This window comes from Musca autumnalis, unplaced genomic scaffold (assembly GCF_047663935.1).
Source record: "Musca autumnalis isolate F117 unplaced genomic scaffold, ASM4766393v1 scaffold_5, whole genome shotgun sequence".
In the NCBI taxonomy this organism is placed as follows: domain Eukaryota; kingdom Metazoa; phylum Arthropoda; class Insecta; order Diptera; family Muscidae; genus Musca; species Musca autumnalis.
Window position 1 is genome coordinate 197,150,058 of NW_027412088.1, and position 23,502 is coordinate 197,173,559.

A 23,502-nucleotide genomic window follows, 5' to 3' on the forward strand; every position below is an offset into this window, starting at 1 on the left:
GTAGATGGCCCCTTGGGTCGTCTACTGTAGAGTAGATGGTCCCTTGGGTCGTCTACTGTAGAGTAGATGGTCCCTTGGGTCGTCTACTGTAAAGTAGATGGCCCATTGGGTCGTCTATTGTAGAGTAGATGGCCCCTTGGGTCGTCTACTGTAGAGTAGATGGCCCCTTGGGTCGTCTACTGTAAAGTAGATGGCCCCTTGGGTCGTCTACTGTAGAGTAGATGGTCCCTTGGGTCGTCTACTGTAGAGTAGATGGCCCCTTGGGTCGTCTACTGTAGAGTAGATGGCCCCTTGGGTCGTCTACTGTAGAGTAGATGGCCCCTTGGGTCGTCTACTGTAGAGTAGATGGCCCCTTGGGTCGTCTACTGTAGAGTAGATGGCCCCTTGGGTCGTCTACTGTAGAGTAGATGGCCCCTTGGGTCGTCATCGTATAAAAGTGTATATACCATCGTTAAGCGTATAAAAAGCGATTAATCTCCACACTTTAAAAAATCTCGTAGATGTTATTATAGGAGACTACATAGTATATCTTCCCATTACAAACATCATATCTGTGTATAGGTCTAAGAAAAAATGACGGTTGTTGTTGTAGTTCTAGTACTCTGCAAATCATGTCTTTGTTTTCGTCATTCGGAATGCTGGTCGGTTAACGACATTCTTGAATCTGTTACCTGCCATTGACTATTGGTGCCATCTTAGTGCTATAGTTTGGTGTAAAACGAGTAATTTGTTCATTACTTTTTTTTTCGAAACTTCCGTTATTTATTTTATTTAAAAAAACCAAAGATACATATCTTGTAATAATAAATACATACATATATATAAAATAAAATTAGATTACAATTAGAAACAAAGACACTAAACTGTTGTCCACAGACATAAATAACATAACATGACATTAATGGGAAAAATAAAAGAACTGTGGCGTGGTATATGAGGTGACTAACGTATTACATAAAAAGAAGGAACAAGCATTAAAAATAAACATAAAAAATGTTCATGAAACATTGAAACAAAACAAAAAAAGTTACATTTAAGAGAAGTTAAAGTGATATTATTATACCCAAATAGATATGGAACAGAATTTATTTGGGTATAATAATTTCACTTGAAGGACGTAAACGAACTTTACGATTTCTTAAAGAATATGTACCATGTTTTGGCTCCTCGTTTGATTCCGAGTCATCAGAGTCTGTAAAAAATGGAAAAGAATTGATTTTTAGTTTTTTGTTATAATAGACGTTGATTTACTGACATTTTTCTTACCATTTTTATTTTGAATTGGCTCTTCATTCGATTTATTATTTTCTTCTTCTTGTTGTTGATCCGCATCATCTCCAACAGCATTTCCATCTTCATCGTTAACAATGAAATTGAATTTTTTAACTCGTAGCTTTTCATTGAATACCACATTTCTTAGTTTTGTTCGAGCTGTACCGGGTGTTTTTAAAATGGATTTACGAGATTTTACTACCGGTGACATATACGCCGCCTCAGAGCCATCAACTTTGCCATTTGACGACAATCGTGGAGATTCTGTACATTTTAAACTTGTAGAAGAATCTCTCTTTGTCCCGCAAGAGTTTTCCTCCCCGTCACCAGTTTCATCTATGGCATTTCTTTGCATCATCATCAATGAAACCCGGCGATTAGGCGTGGTGTCTTGGGAATTTTTACGTGCAGCCGCAATCATCATTGACATACGACGAGGTGAATCTTGAGAATTTTTGCAACCCAGTAAAGACATTCTACGATTAGGTGAGCCGCCTTCAGCGGCATTTTCGGCCAATAAAATCGATAACCGGCGATTGGAGGCAGGTATGGCAACAACAGTGGCTGCTGGTGAGAAATATTTGCGGTCCCTAACCTTGGAGGGGGTGAGCACAACATCATCTGTATTTACCAAAACGTTATTGGCCTTCTTATTGCGCATATCGGCTTGCATCTTCTTCAACATTTGTTGCAAGGCTGAATTTGGCCGAGCTTTGCCTGCTCCTGTTGCAGCCTTTTTAACTTTGCTCAAGTTTTTGGGTTTCGATTTGACAGGTTTCGGTTTAACCTCATCCGGATCCTGCCAATCATTGGCTTTCCAACGTTCCAAATTGGTAAAACGTTTCTCCAAATTATCCACTTGCAATCCCAACATAGACCAGAAACCCTCCAAATCTGTGGCATCAACATCTTTAGTCTTTTCACTTCCATCATTGGGTACATCATTTATGCCTGTTGCACGAGCCTCACAACGATCAATTAGACCTTTGAATTGCATAAATTTCTTGCTAGTCAATAGTTTCGTTTGACCAATGGTGACATCAATCATGTCATCGCCATTAACGGCCTGTAATTTCTCCAAATTTTCATTTTTATATTCTTCCCAAACATCGCATTTGGCATGCAGACGATCAATTTCATCTTGTAGCTGTTTACGGAAATAGCGTACTGCCTCTAATGTTCTTAAGACTTCTGCGGTATAATGTGGCGATGTTGGTTCTTCTGGGGCCGTACTTGGTGCCTGGGGATCATCTTCAATACGTTTAGCCATATAAACGCTGCTACGCCTTTCCTTTTCCTTTTTCAAGCTGACCTTGCCTCGGCTAACGCTTACAAATGGACTTAAATAGTTGACAGGTTTATCAGTGTCCAACAATTTTGTTGGCGTTTTATCTTGTGTCTCGACTTGAGGTGGTGGTTCCAGTGTTATTGTGTTATTTGGACTTCGTTGTATTGGTGATGATGGTGGTTTTTCTTGTGTACCCTCTTCAGGTGAAGATGTGGGTTTTTCATCCGGCTTGTTCACTTCGTGATTGTCATCAACATTATTCTCCTTATTGTTTTCATCCATTTCTTCGTTTATACTAACATTAATCTCTGAATATCTAATGAAATTAAATCGTGAAGGATTACCATGAGAAGATAGTGGCTTTACTTCTTCATCTTCTCCTCCCGCTGCTTGGTTATTTGTGCCAGCTTTATTATTTCCAGTGGCATCTTTTAGCAGATTTCTCTTGGCCGCTGAATGACCGGAGGATCTTTTTGATATCATTTCAATGGGGCTTATACCATCAACCTCCTCCAACGTTTGATTGGAATTCTTCAATTTTGTGGAGGTTACAAATTCATCAAAATGATTTGAATTGGAAAAATCTCGCGGTGTTTGTACAATCATGTCGGAGACAATTTCAGCGGCTTGATTAGCCATTAATGAGAGGAGTTTGTTGGCATTACTTGTGGCTGGTTGCTTTACAGGTTTCTTGGCCTTCATTGGTTGGGCTAAACGAGCATTCTTTTGAGGTTGCTGTGGTGATTTTTTATGCTGCTGCCTTGCCGATTCCAGTGTCCTTCGAGAGGTAGTAAATTTCGATTTAGTTCCTACCTGTGTTACTTTAATGGTAGGAATGTTTTTTCTAGCAGCATTGCCTGCAGCCGTTGATGATGACGCAATTGGTTTCCTGGCCGGTATGGTGGAAGGAGGTGGCATTTTGAGTTGTCTCGGCTTGAGTGCTGCGTTTGTTGATGTTTTTGGTTTTGTATTTGCTGTTGCAGAATTTACACAATTTTTAACCACATTACTTGAGGGCTTATTTGTAGTTGAAGGTTTGGATGTTGAACCAGAGGAGGTTGTTGGTTTTGTCTTTATACCTCCACCACCACCACTGCCTATGACAGTTTTAGTTGCACTTACTTTACGTTGCGGTGTTTTGTTATTAAATTTCGTTTTAGCTGCATTTGAATTGAAATTCGTTACCAAAACCTTTTTTGCCAGCGGAACCTTTTTTACAGCACCCGTTTCGGGTTTCTTTTTTGGTGGTGTTGGCACAACTGTGTAGATAGATTGTCTGCCCTTTGCCTTTTCCTTTACCTAGTTTGAGAAAGAGAATGTGATTAGTTTTGGAATTTACGGTAAAATAAGCTTCTTAATGGAGTCAACAACATTTGAGAACAAGTTCCACTACATTAGTGTTTCTTTTTTTCTCCAGTACAGTATTAAAAAGCAGACAAGCGGAAAATATACTACGGCTTTGCGTGGAGACCTTAAGCAGAATTTAGGCCCACATTTGGTTGGTCTACCTTAATGTGCTGATCCCAAAGATATAGGTACATTTTCCTAGGGGACGGCCGTACCTCTCCATATTTGGACCATAAAGGTCAAAATATAAATTAAAAACCATATATGGTAACATGGGGCGGCTTCGCCACTGGGGCGCCTTCGCCAGCACCGATTTTCTTGATAATTATAACTGCTACAGAAATGCCGTTAAAGGGAAAATTGTGAGTTTAACGAAGATCTTTCATCTCCCAAAACTTGGCATTTCTATCAAATATATGATTGCTGATGCACGCGGTTTCATGTTTTTGGGGTATTGCGAAAAATATTCATGATAGGTATATTTTGTAATATCTTGTATACCTTTTGCGATATCAAAATTATATTTTATACCGTTAATAGACAACTACTGAAGAATATAAATCCAAATAATTTGCATGATAAAAGTAATTATAAATGTCAATATATTCATATTATGAACTATGTAGGGGGTGGGGCGGCTACGCCATGGTAGGGCTGTTGTGGGTTAATGTCAGAAATATGTCAGGTTTAACCTAAATTGTTTATGCCACTGATATACCACGCTATAATGTGAAGTTGAAATCAAATATTGTGCTAAACCTATCCAATTTGGCAAAAATTTCATTTGTATGCCTAAATTCAAGTTACCTACTTCAATTAACGGCTAGAATATGTTTCTTTTTGTAAATTTTAGAATCATTTTTGATTATTAAATAGAAAACATGTTCTTTTTATGCATAATGTTGATATTTGGGGAAGAAGTATGGTAAATGCCAGTTTTAGAGTCCGTTGATATATGTCCTATGTCAATGGCGAAGCTACCCCATGGGTGGGGAGGCTTCGCCACTTTTTATACATTTTGTAAATTCTCAAAAATAATATTTTAAAAACAAAATTATAATCATTTATATATCAAAACTTATAGTCAAGACATGCTAATATTCTTACCAAAAATAATATTTGGAAAAACTTTAATGATGTCGATATGAGAACATTTTGAAAAAAAACGTGGCGAAGGCGCCCCTTGTTACCATATACATTTATAGTCGGTCTTGATATGCCAGTGAATGAAATTCTCAAAGAAAATAAAATTTATTACTCATACTTGGCAGAGAATGGATGAATTGCCATTACAAAAAAATTATCTGCGTTAGCTCAAACAAATTGACGCTCATAGTAGAAAATCTTTAACGTTTTTTAAAGCAAAAATTAAAATTTAATGGCTACTCACTATTTCTACTATTTCTCCTGGATCCTTTAGACCTGGTGGTGGTACAAAATTTGCATGATAGCCTTTGGGTACAAAACTTCCCTGCTGATGGTGGTGATGATGGTTTGTCGTCGTGGATGCTGATGTATTTGGCGCGAACGCTTGTGTGCTACTACCACCACTACTAAATCCTGCATGTTTACCAACAGCCGATACAAATGGTTTCTTTTTATTCGTCGCTTCGGCTTTCTTTTGTTCCTCCATTGCCTTCTTCTTATCTCTCCAATCCAGGAATCTCAGTATGTATGCCTCTTGCTTTTTGATTTTCTCTGGATCTCTAGCAGTACAAATAAGTTTTGCTGTACGTGAACCATTTGCCACAACTTCAACAGCCGTACTCGTTTCTTTAACATCGTTTGGAATGTTTTCTTTCTCCGATAGCAAACGTTTTCTGGGTGTTGGACTAACAGATATTTTACGTGAAAGTTGAAACTGTTCATTCCTTTGCTTGTTGCGATTGGCTTCCTGTAATTGCCGGTTCAGTCTGTTGTGTTGTTGGGGCGTAAATGCTTGTTTACGCTCCATATATAAACTTCTGCGATATTCACTCATATTTTCTTCTTGTTTTTAACTACTTCTTAACAAAATCTTATTTTATTTTAAAAATAATTAAAATATTTCTACCAGTCTGTGTCAATGTTCTTCGGGCGGGCTTTGAAAAATGAATTAAAGATGGCTGGCAGGATTTAAATGGCGCTTCTATTTTTGACAACTTAAAAATGAAATTTCCCTTATTGGTGTGAAGGAATTTTTGGCTTGTGATAGTGTTGCCACCCGCTGAGAAAAAAATTCCATATACAAAACGTCAAATTAATAAAGAGTAAATATAGGGATGTCAATTAGAGAAAAATGGGAAATTTTTCTCACTGAGAGCACGGGGAAGATGTGTATTTGTCAGGAATACGCAAAAATATGTACAACCAGTAGTGGAATTCTGTAACTCATTTTTTGACTTGTAATTCGGTAATTAACGAAATTTGTCGGTAAGTAAACATCCAAAATCAACAACACTGTTGTTATCGGTAGAACTTGGCGTCAGCTTGATTTTGGAGGTCTTTTATTTTATTGAAGTCGCATACGGAGCTCTTTTATTCTATAGAAGTCGCATACGGAGGTCTTATATTTTATAGAGGTCGCATACGGAGGTCTTTTATTCTATAGAAGTCGCATACGGAGGTCTTTTATTCTATAGAAGTCGCACACGGAGGTCTTATATTGTATAGAAGTCGCATACGGATGTCTTTTATTCTAAAGAAGTCGCATACGGAGGTCTTATATTCTGTTGTTATCGGTAGAACTTAGCGTCAGCTTGATTTTGGATGTTTACTTACCGACAAATTTCGTTAATTACCGAATTACAAGTCAAAAAATGAGTTACAGAATTCCACTACTGGTTGTACATATTTTTGCGTATTCCTGACAAATACACATCTTCCCCGTGCTCTCAGTGAGAAAAATTTCCCATTTTTCTCTAATTGACCCCTATATTTACTCTTTATTAATTTGACGTTTTGTATATGGATTTTTTTTCTCAGCGGGTGGCAACACTATCACAAGCCAAAAATTCCTTCACACCATGGCACAATCATACATGTACCCGCATCAGCCCAGCTGATGTACTGTGAGCTGTCAAAAAAGTTGTTGTAATTGAAAACACAAAATTAAAAAACAAAAATTTAAAAGAAAAATCGTGAATTTTTGATGGATTTTTGTAATAATGTGTTTATTAAAAACTGCCTAACAAAATTTTGTTGAAAAAATTGTGTGAATAGCTTTATTTTTGGAAAACATTTTTGACATTTCACAGTACTGAACTCGTTTTTGTTGTAGTTGTCGGCTGATGCATCTACCTGGTAATTGTGCCATGCTTCACACCAATAAGGGAAATTTCATTTTTAAGTTGTCAAAAATAGAAGCGCCATTTAAATCCTGCCAGCCATCTTTAATTCATTTTTCAAAGCCCGCCCGAAGAACATTGACACAGACTGGTAGAAATATTTTAATTATTTTTAAAATAAAATAAGATTTTGTTAAGAAGTAGTTAAAAACAAGAAGAAAATATGAGTGAATATCGCAGAAGTTTATATATGGAGCGTAAACAAGCATTTACGCCCCAACAACACAACAGACTGAACCGGCAATTACAGGAAGCCAATCGCAACAAGCAAAGGAATGAACAGTTTCAACTTTCACGTAAAATATCTGTTAGTCCAACACCCAGGAAACGTTTGTTATCGGAAAAGGAGAATATTCCAAATGACGTCAAAGAAACGAGTACGGCTGTTGAAGTTGTGGCAAATGGTTCACGTACAGCAAAACTCATTTGCACTGCTAGAGATCCAGAGAAAATCAAAAAGCAAGAGGCATACATACTGAGATTCCTGGATTGGAGAGATAAGAAGAAGGCAATGATGGAACAAAAGAAAGCCGAAGCGAATAAAAAGAAACCATTTGTATCGGCTGTTGGTAAACATGCAGGATTTAGTAGTGGTGGTAGTAGTACACAAGCGTTCGCGCCAAATACATCAGCATCAACGACGACAAACCATCAGCAGGGAAGTTTTGTACCCAAAGGCTATCATGCCAATTTTGAACCACCACCAGGTCTAAAGGATCCAGGAGCCAATAAATTTTAAATTTTTGCTTTAATAAAACATTAAAGATTTTCTACTATGAGCGTCAATAACTTTTTTGCAAGGTATGAGTAATAATTTTTTTCTTTGAGAATTTCATTCACTGGCTTGATATGCCGACTATATGTAAATGTCTAATAAGAATATATGGTTTTAATTGTATATTTTAACCTTTATGGTCCAAATATGGAGAGTACGGTCGTCCCCTTGGAAAATGTATATCTTTGTGATCAGCACATTAAGGTAGACCAACCAAATGTGGGCCTAAATTCTGCTTAAGGTCTCCACGCATAGCCGTAGTATATTTTCCGCTTATTTGCTTTTTAATACTGTACTGGTAAAAAAAACACTAATGTAGTGGAACTTGTTCTCAAATGTTGTTGACTCCATTAAGAAGTTTATTTTACCGTAAATTCCAAAACTAATCACATTCTCTTTCTCAAACCAGGTAAAGGAAAAGGCAAAGGGCAGACAATCTATCTACACAGTTGTGCCAACACCACCAAAAAAGAAACCCGAAACGTGTGCTGTAAAAAAGGTTCCGCTGGCAAAAAAGGTTTTGGTAACGAATTTCCATTCAAATGCAGTTAAAACAAATTTTAATAACAAAACACCGCAACCTAAAGCAAGTGGAACTAAAACTGTCATAGGCAGTGGTGGTGGAGGTATAAAGACAAAACCAACAACCTCCTCTGGTTCAACATCCAAACCTTCAACTGCAAATAAGCCCTCAAGTAATTTGGTTAAAAATGGTGTAAATTCTGCAACAGCAACAACAACAAAACCAACAACATCAACAAACGCAGCACTCAAGCCGAGACAACTCAAAATGCCACCTCCTTCCACCATACCGGCCAAGAAACCAATTGCGTCATCATCAACGGCTGCAGGCAATGCTGCTAGAAAAAACATTCCTACCATTAAAGTAACACAGGTTGGAGCTAAATCGAAATTTACAACCTCTCGAAGGACACTGGAATCGGCAAGGCAGCAGCATAAAAAATCACCACAGCAACCTCAAAAGAATGCTCGTTTAGCTCAAGCAATGAAGGCCAAGAAACCTGTAAAGCAACCAGCCACAAGTAATGCCAACAAACTCCTCTTATTAATGGTTAATCAAGCCACTGAAATTGTCTCCGACATGATTGTACAAACACCGCGAGATTTTTCCAATTCAAATCATTTTGATGAATTTGTAACCTCCACAAAATTGAAGAATTCCAATCAAACGTTGGAGGAGGTTGATGGTATAAGCCCCATTGAAATGATATCAAAAAGATCCTCCGGTCATTCAGCAGCCAAGAGAAATCTGCTAAAAGATGCCACTGGAAATAATAAAGCTGACACAAATAACCAAGCAGCGGGAGGAGAAGATGAAGAAGTAAAACCACTATCGTCTCATGGTAATCCTTCACGATTTAATTTCATTAGATATTCAGAAGTTAATGTTAGTATAAACGAAGAAATGGAAGAAAACAATAAGGAGAATAATGTTGATGACAATCAAGAAGTGAACAAGCCGGATGAAAAACCCACATCTTCACCTGAAGACGGTACACAAGAAAAACCACCATCATCACCCATACAACAAAGTCCAAATAATACAATAAAACCGGAACCACCTCAAGTCGAGACACAAGATAAAACACCAACAAAATTGTTGGACACTGATAAACCCGTCAACTATTTAAGTCCATTTGTAAGCGTTAGCCGAGGTAAGGTCAGCTTGAAAAGGGAAAGGCGTAGCAGCGTTTATATGACAACTTCAACAGCCGTACTCGTTTCTTTGACGTCATTTGGAATATTCTCCTTTTCCGATAACAAACGTTTCCTGGGTGTTGGACTAACAGATATTTTACGTGAAAGTTGAAACTGTTCATTCCTTTGCTTGTTGCGATTGGCTTCCTGTAATTGCCGGTTCAGTCTGTTGTGTTGTTGGGGCGTAAATGCTTGTTTACGCTCCATATATAAACTTCTGCGATATTCACTCATATTTTTTTCTTCTTGTTTTTAACTACTTCTTAACAAAATCTTATTTTATTTATAGTTTTTAAAAATAATTAAAAATATTTCTACCAGTCTGTGTCAATGTTTTGCGGGGCTTTGAAAAATGAATTAAAGATGGCTGGAGGATATAAATGGCGCTTTTTTTTTTTGACAAATTCAAGCTGAAATTTCCCTTATTGATGTGAAGGAATTTTTGGCTTGTGATAGTGTTGCCACCCGCTGAGAAAAAATATCCATATACCAAACGCCAAATTAATGTAAATATAGGGATGTCAAAACTTCAAGAAAAAAAATTGGCATCACTTACACGTTTTTTATGTATATGGTTAATGTTTTTTAAGGGCGCAGCACATAAGGTCCGTTGTGCGTCGCGTCACACTTTAGAAACAACAACCACATGAAAAATGCGTAAGTGATGTCAAGTTTGTTCTTGAAGTTTTCATGTGGTTGTTGTAACGCGACGTTCAACGGACCATATGTGCCGCGGCCTTTACGCGTAAATCGACACAAATCAGCCCAGCTGATGTACTGTGAGCTGTATTGTTGTAGTTGTTAGCCGATGCATCTACATTAAAATATGCCCTAAACACATCCAACGTTTGAGTAAAGTTTTGTGTCATTTCTGGTACATATATGAATAAAAGACAAAGTGCTGCCAAGTTTCAAATTTTCTTTATTCTTCTATCAGAAATGACACAAAACTTTACTCAAACGTTGGATGTGTTTTCAGCATATGGCTCCGCTGAGTGCCGCGTTACAACAACTACATGAAAAAAGTTTAAGTGATGCCAAGTTGTCTTTTAGGTTTTCATGTGATTGTGTTTTTTTTTTTAACGGTAAAACGACACACGACGGGCCGATTGTGCCGTGGTCTTTAACGACTACTTTTTTGATCAATCATTGGTCCCATTGATGTCGCGATCCCACAATCGTGGAAGTGACAAATCGGTTTTGTAATTGTTCTTTCAGGCTATTGTTAAGGACAAACAAATCTCATGAAATTAGGCGTTCTTAGATCGAGTTACCCACTACTGCAATTATAAAATTACTCTAATATGCAACTCGATTTAAGAACGTCTATTTTACACTATGTTTACATTTACGAAATTCACTCGATTTCAACTGTCAATTCCATTGCTCAAACGTCAAATTAAATCCAGTCGATTTCAGACGAGTTTTCATTTGACGTATAGGCAAAGGAATTGACAGTTCAAATCGAGTGGATTTCGTAAATGTAAACGTAGTATTAATGAGATTGGTTTCATAACAAAAAACTTTTTTACCAACGCTGGAAAACAAGATGCTGTCTGGCCTGGGAATCGAAGTCTGGCACTGCTTTACTTTCCCTCCAGTCGAAGTCATGGTAGAACAAATATAAGGTAAAGTTAATACTACAACAAATACAACTCGAACAACAACCACAAAGGAATTTGTTTTCGTTTGTAACGTTACTGCCAGTTGTATTTGTAAACAAAACAAGGAAATGTCTATAAATTATTGGAATTTAAAAACTAATAATTTTTCACATTTGGTTGAATATTTTGGAAAACATGAATGAAAATTCGTTACATTTTCAATTTGTATGTTTCCACATCATTCCACTAAATGCATAAATTCTCGCAGAAAGTAGAATTCTTGCAGAAAAGTTTGGGGTCGCTGGAAATTCATAGGAAAAGGTGAAGCTGTTTCAATGTTTTGTTTTAGAAATCAAAGAAGCACATGTTTATTAGGGCTTTATATTTTTAAATTTTAACAAAATACCTCACATATTAACAAACGTTGTATCGCCTCTACAAGCGGGGATTTACTGCGCGGCTTATCGTTCGAACTTGGAGGAGGTTACATATCATTGATATGAAGAAGTCTTTCTAGGAAATGTTTTTTTCGAATGATATATTTTTTTCTCAAAAATATATGTCCCTAATGTACATCGAAATAAATGTATAAAATGTCATATGAAATTTGACACTAACGTTACATCCCAGTTCAGTCAGCTGTGTATTGCTGCTACCTTTTCTTATTCTACCATGAGTCGAAGTCCACACTAGATAGGTTTCATTGAAACAAATGTTATGAAATTGTGCATCCGTAGGTCGAATTCCACACTCTAATGTTTGGATTTGTTGTAAATGAGTCTCGTTTGACATTTTTATGTCAAAAATAGTTAATTTCATTGTTCCCCAGTTAATTTCCCCATAAATCAAAAGTTCTTTGTTGACATCCCTATCAGTCTCCATTCTTATTCAGAAAAAAACTTTATTTTACAACTTCATAAATTAACAAATAACTAGATTAATATGTAGGAAAAAGAAAACCACATCAATATCCCTTGTGGCCTCTAAAACGCATACGATTGTCCAGCTGTAAAGGGAGATACAATATATAATCAATGAGATTCCAATAGGCAAATATACAAACTACTTACCAATGATCGCTTGCATTCGAAAAATGTGTTACGAAGCATTTGACATTCTTCTGGAACTAGATTGGCTTGGAGGCATTCACGCGGTGTTTTCTTGTCCTATAAAATGTGAGTAGAAGGAGGGTAGAGTGCCATTCTAGTAACATTTATAAACATAATCCAGTAGTTTTCGCTTACCTTTTTACAACAGTCACTTTCCAGTAGACACATTTTTAAATCAGCCCTGACACCGGCACAAGCCGATTTATCGGCTAACTGCTCATTTTCCTCATAGCGCATCATTTTGCCGGCTTGTTTTGTTAATAAAAATCCAATAAATCCTTTTGCAATAGAATGAAATAAATAAAAACTCGAGTAAAAACAATTACCAAATATCAGCTGTTCAGCGTTCAGTAACAGCGTTGCCACATCTAATCCAATGAAATGTCAAAAATTTCCCTTCTACCGTAAACAGATGATTGCTCAAAAAGAGAGGCTAGCGTATTTACCGATTTTATTTTAATTTTTTATTTATAAAGGGGAGTCAGAATAAAAATCCAATTAAAATGTTAAAGTTGGGGTAAGTATTAAGTGGTAATATATAAAAATATTCAAAATGCAATGGAAATTTCAATTTGTGACATTTCTCTTTCAGCAATTTCAGCAATTGTGACATTTCTCTTTCAGCAATTTGTTCTTGAAGTTTTCATGTGGTTGTTGTAACGCGACGTTCAACGGACCATATGTGCCGCGGCCTTTACGCGTAAATCGACACAAATCAGCCCAGCTGATGTACTGTGAGCTGTATTGTTGTAGTTGTTAGCCGATGCATCTACATTAAAATATGCCCTAAACACATCCAACGTTTGAGTAAAGTTTTGTGTCATTTCTGGTACATATATGAATAAAAGACAAAGTGCTGACAAGTTTCAAATTTTCTTTATTCTTCTATCAGAAATGACACAAAACTTTACTCAAACGTTGGATGTGTTTTCAGCATATGGCTCCGCTGAGTGCCGCGTTACAACAACTACATGAAAAAAGTTTAAGTGATGCCAAGTTGTCTTTTAGGTTTTCATGTGATTGTGTTTTTTTTTTTAACGGTAAAACGACACACGACGGGCCGATTGTGCCGTGGTCTTTAACGACTACTTTTTTGATCAATCATTGGTCCCATTGATGTCGCGATCCCACAATCGTGGAAGTGACAAATCGGTTTTGTAATTGTTCTTTCAGGCTATTGTTAAGGACAAACAAATCTCATGAAATTAGGCGTTCTTAGATCGAGTTACCCACTACTGCAATTATAAAATTACTCTAATATGCAACTCGATTTAAGAACGTCTATTTTACACTATGTTTACATTTACGAAATTCACTCGATTTCAACTGTCAATTCCATTGCTCAAACGTCAAATTAAATCCAGTCGATTTCAGACGAGTTTTCATTTGACGTATAGGCAAAGGAATTGACAGTTCAAATCGAGTGGATTTCGTAAATGTAAACGTAGTATTAATGAGATTGGTTTCATAACAAAAAACTTTTTTACCAACGCTGGAAAACAAGATGCTGTCTGGCCTGGGAATCGAAGTCTGGCACTGCTTTACTTTCCCTCCAGTCGAAGTCATGGTAGAACAAATATAAGGTAAAGTTAATACTACAACAAATACAACTCGAACAACAACCACAAAGGAATTTGTTTTCGTTTGTAACGTTACTGCCAGTTGTATTTGTAAACAAAACAAGGAAATGTCTATAAATTATTGGAATTTAAAAACTAATAATTTTTCACATTTGGTTGAATATTTTGGAAAACATGAATGAAAATTCGTTACATTTTCAATTTGTATGTTTCCACATCATTCCACTAAATGCATAAATTCTCGCAGAAAGTAGAATTCTTGCAGAAAAGTTTGGGGTCGCTGGAAATTCATAGGAAAAGGTGAAGCTGTTTCAATGTTTTGTTTTAGAAATCAAAGAAGCACATGTTTATTAGGGCTTTATATTTTTAAATTTTAACAAAATACCTCACATATTAACAAACGTTGTATCGCCTCTACAAGCGGGGATTTACTGCGCGGCTTATCGTTCGAACTTGGAGGAGGTTACATATCATTGATATGAAGAAGTCTTTCTAGGAAATGTTTTTTTCGAATGATATATTTTTTTCTCAAAAATATATGTCCCTAATGTACATCGAAATAAATGTATAAAATGTCATATGAAATTTGACACTAACGTTACATCCCAGTTCAGTCAGCTGTGTATTGCTGCTACCTTTTCTTATTCTACCATGAGTCGAAGTCCACACTAGATAGGTTTCATTGAAACAAATGTTATGAAATTGTGCATCCGTAGGTCGAATTCCACACTCTAATGTTTGGATTTGTTGTAAATGAGTCTCGTTTGACATTTTTATGTCAAAAATAGTTAATTTCATTGTTCCCCAGTTAATTTCCCCATAAATCAAAAGTTCTTTGTTGACATCCCTATCAGTCTCCATTCTTATTCAGAAAAAAACTTTATTTTACAACTTCATAAATTAACAAATAACTAGATTAATATGTAGGAAAAAGAAAACCACATCAATATCCCTTGTGGCCTCTAAAACGCATACGATTGTCCAGCTGTAAAGGGAGATACAATATATAATCAATGAGATTCCAATAGGCAAATATACAAACTACTTACCAATGATCGCTTGCATTCGAAAAATGTGTTACGAAGCATTTGACATTCTTCTGGAACTAGATTGGCTTGGAGGCATTCACGCGGTGTTTTCTTGTCCTATAAAATGTGAGTAGAAGGAGGGTAGAGTGCCATTCTAGTAACATTTATAAACATAATCCAGTAGTTTTCGCTTACCTTTTTACAACAGTCACTTTCCAGTAGACACATTTTTAAATCAGCCCTGACACCGGCACAAGCCGATTTATCGGCTAACTGCTCATTTTCCTCATAGCGCATCATTTTGCCGGCTTGTTTTGTTAATAAAAATCCAATAAATCCTTTTGCAATAGAATGAAATAAATAAAAACTCGAGTAAAAACAATTACCAAATATCAGCTGTTCAGCGTTCAGTAACAGCGTTGCCACATCTAATCCAATGAAATGTCAAAAATTTCCCTTCTACCGTAAACAGATGATTGCTCAAAAAGAGAGGCTAGCGTATTTACCGATTTTATTTTAATTTTTTATTTATAAAGGGGAGTCAGAATAAAAATCCAATTAAAATGTTAAAGTTGGGGTAAGTATTAAGTGGTAATATATAAAAATATTCAAAATGCAATGGAAATTTCAATTTGTGACATTTCTCTTTCAGCAATTTATTGCCTTTGGCTCCTTCGGCATTTAACCCTTTGCGCACCATGTGCACCCAACATCGTTGGTTTAAACCGGATGGAGTAGATACGGGTATACGAGTTTATAATTGTGCTGCTAGACGACAAGTTCCTTTAATATTACCACGGGAAAACTTCTTAACATGGTATACATGTGGTCCCACAGTTTATGATTCCTCTCATTTGGGGCATGCCAGTTGTTATGTAAAGTTGGACATCATACAACGAATTTTAAAACATCATTTTAATTTAAATGTTGTAACGGCCATGAACATAACCGATATTGATGATAAAATCATTAGAAAAAGCCAAGAAAGTGGTCAAGATTGGCGTGATATATCACGACAATATGAAGCAGAATTTTGGTCAGATTTACGGAAACTAAATGTGGCAGAGCCAAATATAAAATTACGCGTTACTGAGAATATACCGCAAATTATATCCTATATTGATGATATAATCATCAAGAAATGTGCCTATGTGGGTAAAGATTCTTCAGTGTATTTTGATGTCAAACAATTTCCCATTTACGGTAAGCTGCAGAATTTGAATTTAAATGATAATAATTCTATGGCGGAAGAGCCGTACCAAAAGTTATCTGCATTGGATTTTGCTTTGTGGAAGGCACGTAAAACGGACAATGAACCAGCTTGGCCATCACCATGGGGTTTGGGAAGACCTGGTTGGCACATCGAATGCAGTACTTTGGCCAACATGGTGTTTGGGAAAAGCGTTGATATACATGCTGGTGGTTTGGATTTGAAATTTCCCCATCATGAAAATGAAGAGGCACAAAGTTGTGTCTTCCACAATACAAGACAATGGGTTAACTATTGGTTGCATACTGGCTATCTGAACATTAAAGGACACAATGAGAAAATGTCTAAATCATTAAAAAATACCATATCCATTGATGAAATGCTGCAGGATTATACAGCTGATGAATTCCGCATGGCATGTGTATTATCAAATTATCGAAATTCAATGGAATATTCCTCGGAAATGATGGATACAGCGAAAAATACTCTTAACAAATTCCATAGCTTTAAAACTGACTGCCATGCCTATTTGAGTGGTAAAAAAGTGGGCTCCAATGTTAATTCTTCAACGATATTACAAAATCTCAATTATTGTAAATCCAACATAGAATCCTGTATTCGCGATGATTTTGATACTGCGCGAAGTATTGGAATATTGCTGGATCAAATTTCCAGTATAAGTAGATGTATTAATACCAACCCTCAAGGTGGTGTAGATGACACTGGTTTAATCGCGGCTTCCTGTTTGGATGCTGTGGCAGCTGTTAACAATTATGTGGATAGTGTTTTGCAATCATTTGGTTTTGCTGAGACTACGACGTCCAATCGAGCCTTGAATGCTGATAGTCATTTGGATTTTAATGGTTTATTGGATGATATTTTATCTACACGAAAACTTATACGAGATCGTGCTGTTAGCAGTAAAAATAAGTTATTATTTGAGGTTTGTGATGAATTGCGTAATTGTTTGCGACAACATGGCATTGAAATTAAGGATCATGCTCAGGGCAGTTCGTGGAATTTGATCAGAAATAAGAATTGAAGAGATTGTAGAATTTGCTTTCGTATTTTGTTTTTAAGAGATACATTTTTAATAAAAAAAAGACTACTTTCCTTGGGAGAAAAACTACTTTCCTTGCTCAAGGTTAGGCATTTTTGGTCTGCAAAACTCGATTTTGAACTACTTTGCGAAGAAAAGCTACTATGTTTCAATCTTGGGAAGTCTTTGTGGCGACCAAAGTAGAAATCCGTTCATACAAATTGTGTACCACAATTGAAGTTCTTTTCGGAGGACGGGGCAATAACCGGAGATCTTATAGTCCCTTTCTGAAAGAAAGGGTGCTTCAATAGACCCTTTCTGAAGGAAAGGGCCCTTCTATAGACCCTTTCTGAAAGAAAGGTGCTAGGGTGCTTCGTTCTGAAAGAAAAGCTCCTTCTATAGCCCCCTTCTGAAAGAAAGGCTGCTTCCATAGACCCTTTCTCCTGCAAACATACATCTAAAAGAAACATAAATTACTTATCTCTATATAAACAGTCTTCTATTATTGATTTTGGAAAAATAATCAAAAACGAAATCTTTTAAACATTATTAAAAGAAATGCCTTATCAATCCACTAGTTTAGCATCGCCAACCGATGTTTCGGCCAAGTAAACACGTTTGGTAATCAAATAATCACGCATCAATTTGAAAAACGTAAATTGATTTGTTAATGTTATAAAACTTAAAGATAAAATGAAATGCCATTCAATGGCATAATATAATAAGGTAATGCCCGATAAAACCATACAGGCCTGGATCATTGTTAAACTTCCATAAATCATGGATGGATTGTGGAAAAGTTTCTGCAAATGAAAATAAGAAATTTAAATATTTTTCAACAACATCATTCCAAAGGACTTACATAAAATCGTTCATGTGTTACATTTCCGGGTATGGCCACGGTGACGGGTCCCATACTGCGATATAAATCACCGGTAAATTTCACAACTGTACTGGGACCCCATAATGTTGTTTTCAGCCAATTAGATGATGAGGCTGCCATTACACAATCTGCTCCAGGTCTTAAATCCAATTTAAGCCAATAACCCAAATGTAAGGCGGCACGATGTAGTATATCACTATATTTAGATGGAAAACTAAACACTGTACACATTGTGAAAACACTTAAAAATACCAAAATTATATGTTGTGCTGCCCACAGTACATTATAATGGACATTATGGGCAAAGTAGCAGGGTAGAAATGCTGAATAATAGGTATTCAGCAGCGTTGTAAATATAACTTGTTTAAAGCGGCAATTGAAATCGTTACGCAGCACATCAATTTCAAAACGTATACAATTTGGATTGGCTGAGCAGCAGTGCAGGGGGAAACCATTAAAATAGGCACCTTTGATTTCATAGTTGAAACGCAGAAATGGTTCCAAGGCAAAACCAAAGGCCAAAAAGTAGACTATGAAACTGGAAATATGCATTTTGAAATCACTTCCATAAAATTCCTTTTAAATGTTAAAAACTTACGGATATATTAGCAAAAATATTGTCAAGTAGTTACGCTGATGGTACATCATGATGATACAGGAAATCGGTAAAACCAAAACCATAATCTCTAAAACATATTTAAATATTCTGTGCATACGTTGTAAATTTGCTGGTAGTAGCAAATCCAAGCCTTTGAGGCCCACACAATATATCAAACGTCTAATGTTCATGACGACTATCAGTATTATCAAATGGGGATCAATGTGGGAGAGATTCTAAAAAACAGCAAGCTATTAGTAGGAGAAATAAATAATAATAATATACTTACTACTGTATTGGTTATATCCACTTTTGACAACCACCAATTGGTACGATAAATATTAATAAATTGCATTGAACTAACGCAGGTGACAAAAAGAAACATAATTAGTTCATTTAACAACTCCGAAGCTGAAGCTGGATCTGGGAATGGTATGTGTTTTGGCATGTTGGGAGTTGGTATGTTTGCCTGTTGCTGCTGCTGTTGTTGTGATGGAGCCGAAGTAGGCTCCTCGTCTTTATTGTTTTCTCGCATTGTAAAATATTATCTTACTGCTCTTTTTTCTTTAGTAGAGATTGCAGAGATAGCTTGGTGTAGGTTTAAACCACGATACAAAGCTTGAAGCAGGACGAAAACTTAAATATATATAAATTTGATAAATTTCATGTTTTCTATCAGTTAAAAACAGCTGTTTTACGTGAATGTTTACAAACAAATAGCAAGGAAGTAGGGATAGATAGGTACGTTGACTTTCGATTAATCGATTAGGCGGCCATCAGACCATATCGAATCTAAAACGTCATGGTACAATTACAAAGGTAGATGCATCGGCGAATTGCTACAACAAAGCAACTTTTTTTGTAATGTAAAATGTCAAATTTTTCGCCATATGGAATGAAAATATGGTAGATCTGTACTGGGATTCTGTAACTCATTTTTGCTGTTATCGGTAATTGTCGATCAGTTTTGACTGTCGATTTTTAGGAAATATCGATAACTGTGCAACCGTCCAGCAACCACAAAATATTTTGTGGTTGCCTGATGACTGACAAAAATGAACGGCCACACTGGCAAGCAACCGATTATTTGAGCAAAACTGACTCTTAAAACTGATCGTGTGTACCAAACTTAAAATTAAAATGCTTATAATTTCGATAATTAACGAAATTTTTCGGTAAGTTAACGATGAATAAAAAGTAGTCGCTGGCCTCTACCGACACAAACAGTGATGCCAACTTTTCTTTATGTTTTTAGTCATAATTTTGCGATTTAATTTTACCGATTTTTGTCGGTAACAGCAAAAATGAGTTACAGAATCCCACTACTGGTAGCAATGTCAAAAAGAAACATAAAAACTCAATTTTCTTTTTTATTTAACAGTTTTTAATTTTATATTTTTAAAGTAAGCCCGCTTAATCACATATTTGTTGTTTTCAAATTTTAAAAACAACAAGTTTTTAAAGTGGGTGTAGTTAAAATTGATTTACTTTAGGGAAGGCAGAGAATACTAGTTTCGTCCAACGCCACTTGGACTCATCAGTTCTCTTAGTTCTTTGCATTGAAGCAAAGAACTCTTCCCCAATTTTATGACGACCAGAGCTCAAGAATAAACGTAATCGATGAATTCGTTTAAATGCGAATTCATCAGAAACATTTAAAAAAATCTCGTAGCCGCATATGTAAACCAAGTAACTACTTCCCAGTGTTATGCGTCTCCACAATGCAGAGCATCATCATAACTATGTTGATAGTTTGTCGAAAAATAACAACAAACAAATCGTCCACCGTGCTGTGTGTCTTTTTTAGATTCACTTTGGCAGTTTTGTTGTGATGTGTGATTACTTTTTATTTTTAAGTGGGGTTCAGACGATCAGTTTTGACTGACAGCTTGTGGTCAAATATCGATTGTTTCAGTTTTCTTGTGCTGTTCGTAGCGGCCAAACAGTCATTCAAGTTGGATGAAAAACCAACAGTCAAGTTGAAAAATTACTGTGTTCACATAGCTATAAAATCATATAAATAACAACTTTATTAATAAATATGGATGACAAAAAGATCGGATGTGCATTTTTGATCATTTCGCTTTTAGAGGAAGGAAATAAAGTGACAAGAAGAAGGAAATGGGTAAAAAAATGGATAGCCTCCCGAAAACAATATTCACATGTTAATATTTTAAAAGAAATTCGAGATTCTGAGCCAAACGATGTCCACTCCAGCTCCAGAAGATTCAGATTGCTTTATTTTTTTCAATTCCCTTCTGTACAATGAGCGGATTACGTTTATTTTCTTCTTGACGTCGTCAATAGAACAATCCTTCTTGTATTTCTTCGTAACATTTAGTAATTCTCCATATGCTTTTGTTTTAATGTCGCGCATCATATATTCTGGACTGGTTATGTCCCAGAGGCATCTTAGCATTTCGTAGCAACATACAAATTCCTTTAAAAATTCATTTTCGTTGTCCATGTTTGTCGTTTTGTTTGCAATATTTTGCTTGGCCGATATTAAAATGAAGGAACAGATTTGTGTCTGCTATTTCTATCTCTTATTTGCAATAATAATCAATCAAATTAATAAAAACACACGACTTTTTTAACTTTTATTTGATATTTACTCTGCTAATTTATTCCTTGACTGACGTTGTTTCGTTCACACGGTCAAACAAACAAACAACCAACAGCTGACTGTCCAACATCCACAAAAAATTTTGTGGTTGCCTGATGACTGACAAAAATGAACGACCACACTGGCAAGCAACCGATTATTTGAGCAAAGCTGTCAGTCAAAACTGATCGTCTGAACCCCACTTTAAAGTAAGCCCGCTTGTTTGTTTGTTGTTATTTTTCGACAAACTATCAACATATGCTCTGTTCCAGCACCTGCAAGAAGCTACAATTTTTTACTACGATAACATTTTTTCCTTTATGTTATCGGAAAAAATAGTAAAAATTAGTAGATTCTTGCAGTACTGGAATAGACCAATAGTTATGATGATGCTCTGCATTGTGGAGACGCATAACAGTGGGAAGTAGTTACTTGGTTTACATCTGCGGCTACGAGATTTTTTAAATGTTTCTGATGAATTCGCATTTAAACGAATTCATCGATTACGTTTATTCTTGAGCTCAGTGGTGCGATTCTCTAACACATTTTTTGAGTTACCGACAAAAATCGGTAAAATTAAAACGCAAAATTATGACTTAAAAGTTCAAATAAAAGTTGACAACACTTTTGCTATCGGTAGAACTTTGCGACTGCTTTTTATTCGTCGCTAACTTACCGAAAAACATCGATAACACTATGCAACACTGAAAATGCAAACAACTTCTAGTATTAATTTTTTGAAAGTACATATTTAGACTACAAAAACCCTAGTTGGGTTGTGTCCTGTCAGATCCAGTTCGGATTTTATGGCCTCATCTAAACCGGGCTAAACCTACACTTTTTTGCATTTATTATGCCTTTATCTCAGAAACGAATAGGAATTTGGCCTTGCTGTCCTTAGCAATATTGTAGCCATAAACTAGTAGAACTTATCTTTTGAAGAAACCACATAAGAAAAACTCCATCTAGGGCATCAAAATCTATAAAATATAGAAAATTTTACATAATTGCTGAAATTCTGGTCAGTATCGGCTAAACTATTGGGAGTTGAACCAAGTAACCTTTTGCAAAAATCTTCCAAATAAAGTTCTCAACAATTCTTTAGAACATTCTGAAACTCTAAAATGCTTACTTCATGTTGTTTCAGCGGTATTTTGCATCATATCTTTTACAACAAGTATCTTAAACACAGTTCACACCAACAGTTTATTCTCGCATTTCGGATTTCACTACATTATTGACATTTTTATTAAATCGTCGTTGAGAAATGTACTGAAAACAACGGGACAGATGCATTTTACAACAATGACATGTTCTGAAGAGTTGCGTATTACATTCCAGGGAATATTTTTCCAAAAGAAAATATTCAGAAAAAATTAACGGTTTTGGAGATACGGTGCGAAATGTATAAAAATTGTGGTATTTTTGCATATATCTTTGTGTTTATTTCAGCTCTAGTCCATATTTTGTTGTATTCAAGTATTTGAATAACAACAAAATGTTTTACAGTGGATATGAAATTGATTAGTTACGGGCGGAGGGTGGGGAATACTATAGTTTCAGTTGTCACCAAACAACTTCATCAGTTCCCTTTTCCGCCGACTCTGTATCGATAAACAGGTCAATAAGCCCATCCAGCAAATTAAACAAAATGAGAAAATTGCTGTATGGCCCTAAAGCTGATTACCCTACAATTTGAGTCGAACTAAAGAATTTCATATCCACCACTGTTTTTATGTCGTCTTTGCTTTGCAAAGAATGCGAACATATGAGTGTTGCTTCAATAAGCATATATTTTGAAATTTAAGGCAATAAATGTGTTGTGTCCCTTACTTATGAAAATAAGACACAAGATCCGTATACTTAAATACGTTAATAAAACTATTTATTTAATTTAATTATTTATGACAAGTCCCAGGTTCGCACTTGGACGGTAGAAAGCAAAGTGATCTTTTTAAATTCTGCTTTGTCTCTCGACATCAGCACATACATACATGTAACGGCATATCAGTTTAGATAAATATGTAACAAACAAAATTGTATGTGCAAATCAAATGTATGTACGTATGTATGTACAAATGTGCGAATGAGAAAGAAGCAGAATATGTAAAATAGAAAC

General features: G+C 35.9%; 6 protein-coding genes across 7 annotated transcripts; 2 read left to right on the top strand and 4 right to left on the bottom strand.

Moving 5' to 3' along the window:
• Positions 1-738: 738 nt before the first annotated feature.
• On the bottom strand, positions 739-6,758 carry mars (guanylate kinase-associated family member mars). 2 transcript variants are annotated; one of them, XM_073989737.1, is made up of 3 exons: positions 5,298-6,758; positions 1,267-3,859; positions 739-1,192 (listed from the first exon to the last, which is right to left on the bottom strand). In XM_073989737.1, the coding sequence occupies exons 1-3, from the start codon at positions 5,886-5,888 to the stop codon at positions 1,086-1,088; spliced, it is 3,291 nt and encodes a 1,096-aa protein (XP_073845838.1). In that variant the 5' UTR covers positions 5,889-6,758; the 3' UTR covers positions 739-1,085. The 2 variants fall into 2 exon arrangements, with proteins under 2 accessions (XP_073845838.1, XP_073845839.1); XM_073989738.1 differs by having other exon boundaries at positions 5,307-6,727.
• Positions 6,759-8,155: 1,397 nt separating this feature from the next.
• Positions 8,156-10,050, top strand: LOC141386908 (uncharacterized). The gene is made up of 2 exons (XM_073955810.1): positions 8,156-8,212; positions 8,418-10,050. Exons 1-2 carry the CDS (start codon positions 8,156-8,158, stop codon positions 9,837-9,839), a joined length of 1,479 nt encoding a protein of 492 aa, XP_073811911.1. The 3' UTR covers positions 9,840-10,050.
• A 2,146-nt stretch (positions 10,051-12,196) lies between these two features.
• LOC141405754 (cytochrome c oxidase assembly factor 5-like) lies at positions 12,197-12,823 on the bottom strand. The gene is made up of 3 exons (XM_073990440.1): positions 12,576-12,823; positions 12,402-12,497; positions 12,197-12,337 (listed from the first exon to the last, which is right to left on the bottom strand). Exons 1-3 carry the CDS (start codon positions 12,678-12,680, stop codon positions 12,296-12,298), a joined length of 243 nt encoding a protein of 80 aa, XP_073846541.1. The 5' UTR covers positions 12,681-12,823; the 3' UTR covers positions 12,197-12,295.
• A 2,041-nt stretch (positions 12,824-14,864) lies between these two features.
• On the bottom strand, positions 14,865-15,376 carry LOC141405723 (cytochrome c oxidase assembly factor 5-like). Its single transcript, XM_073990389.1, has 3 exons — positions 15,244-15,376; positions 15,070-15,165; positions 14,865-15,005 (listed from the first exon to the last, which is right to left on the bottom strand). Exons 1-3 carry the CDS (start codon positions 15,346-15,348, stop codon positions 14,964-14,966), a joined length of 243 nt encoding a protein of 80 aa, XP_073846490.1. The 5' UTR covers positions 15,349-15,376; the 3' UTR covers positions 14,865-14,963.
• Positions 15,377-15,494: 118 nt separating this feature from the next.
• CysRS-m (cysteine--tRNA ligase-like protein, mitochondrial) lies at positions 15,495-17,384 on the top strand. Its single transcript, XM_073990387.1, has 2 exons — positions 15,495-15,625; positions 15,701-17,384. The coding sequence occupies exons 1-2, from the start codon at positions 15,612-15,614 to the stop codon at positions 17,298-17,300; spliced, it is 1,614 nt and encodes a 537-aa protein (XP_073846488.1). The 5' UTR covers positions 15,495-15,611; the 3' UTR covers positions 17,301-17,384.
• A 393-nt stretch (positions 17,385-17,777) lies between these two features.
• LOC141405722 (transmembrane protein 39A) lies at positions 17,778-20,754 on the bottom strand. The gene is made up of 4 exons (XM_073990388.1): positions 19,068-20,754; positions 18,779-19,014; positions 18,160-18,718; positions 17,778-18,100 (listed from the first exon to the last, which is right to left on the bottom strand). Exons 1-4 carry the CDS (start codon positions 19,311-19,313, stop codon positions 17,864-17,866), a joined length of 1,278 nt encoding a protein of 425 aa, XP_073846489.1. The 5' UTR covers positions 19,314-20,754; the 3' UTR covers positions 17,778-17,863.
• Positions 20,755-23,502: the final 2,748 nt, after the last annotated feature.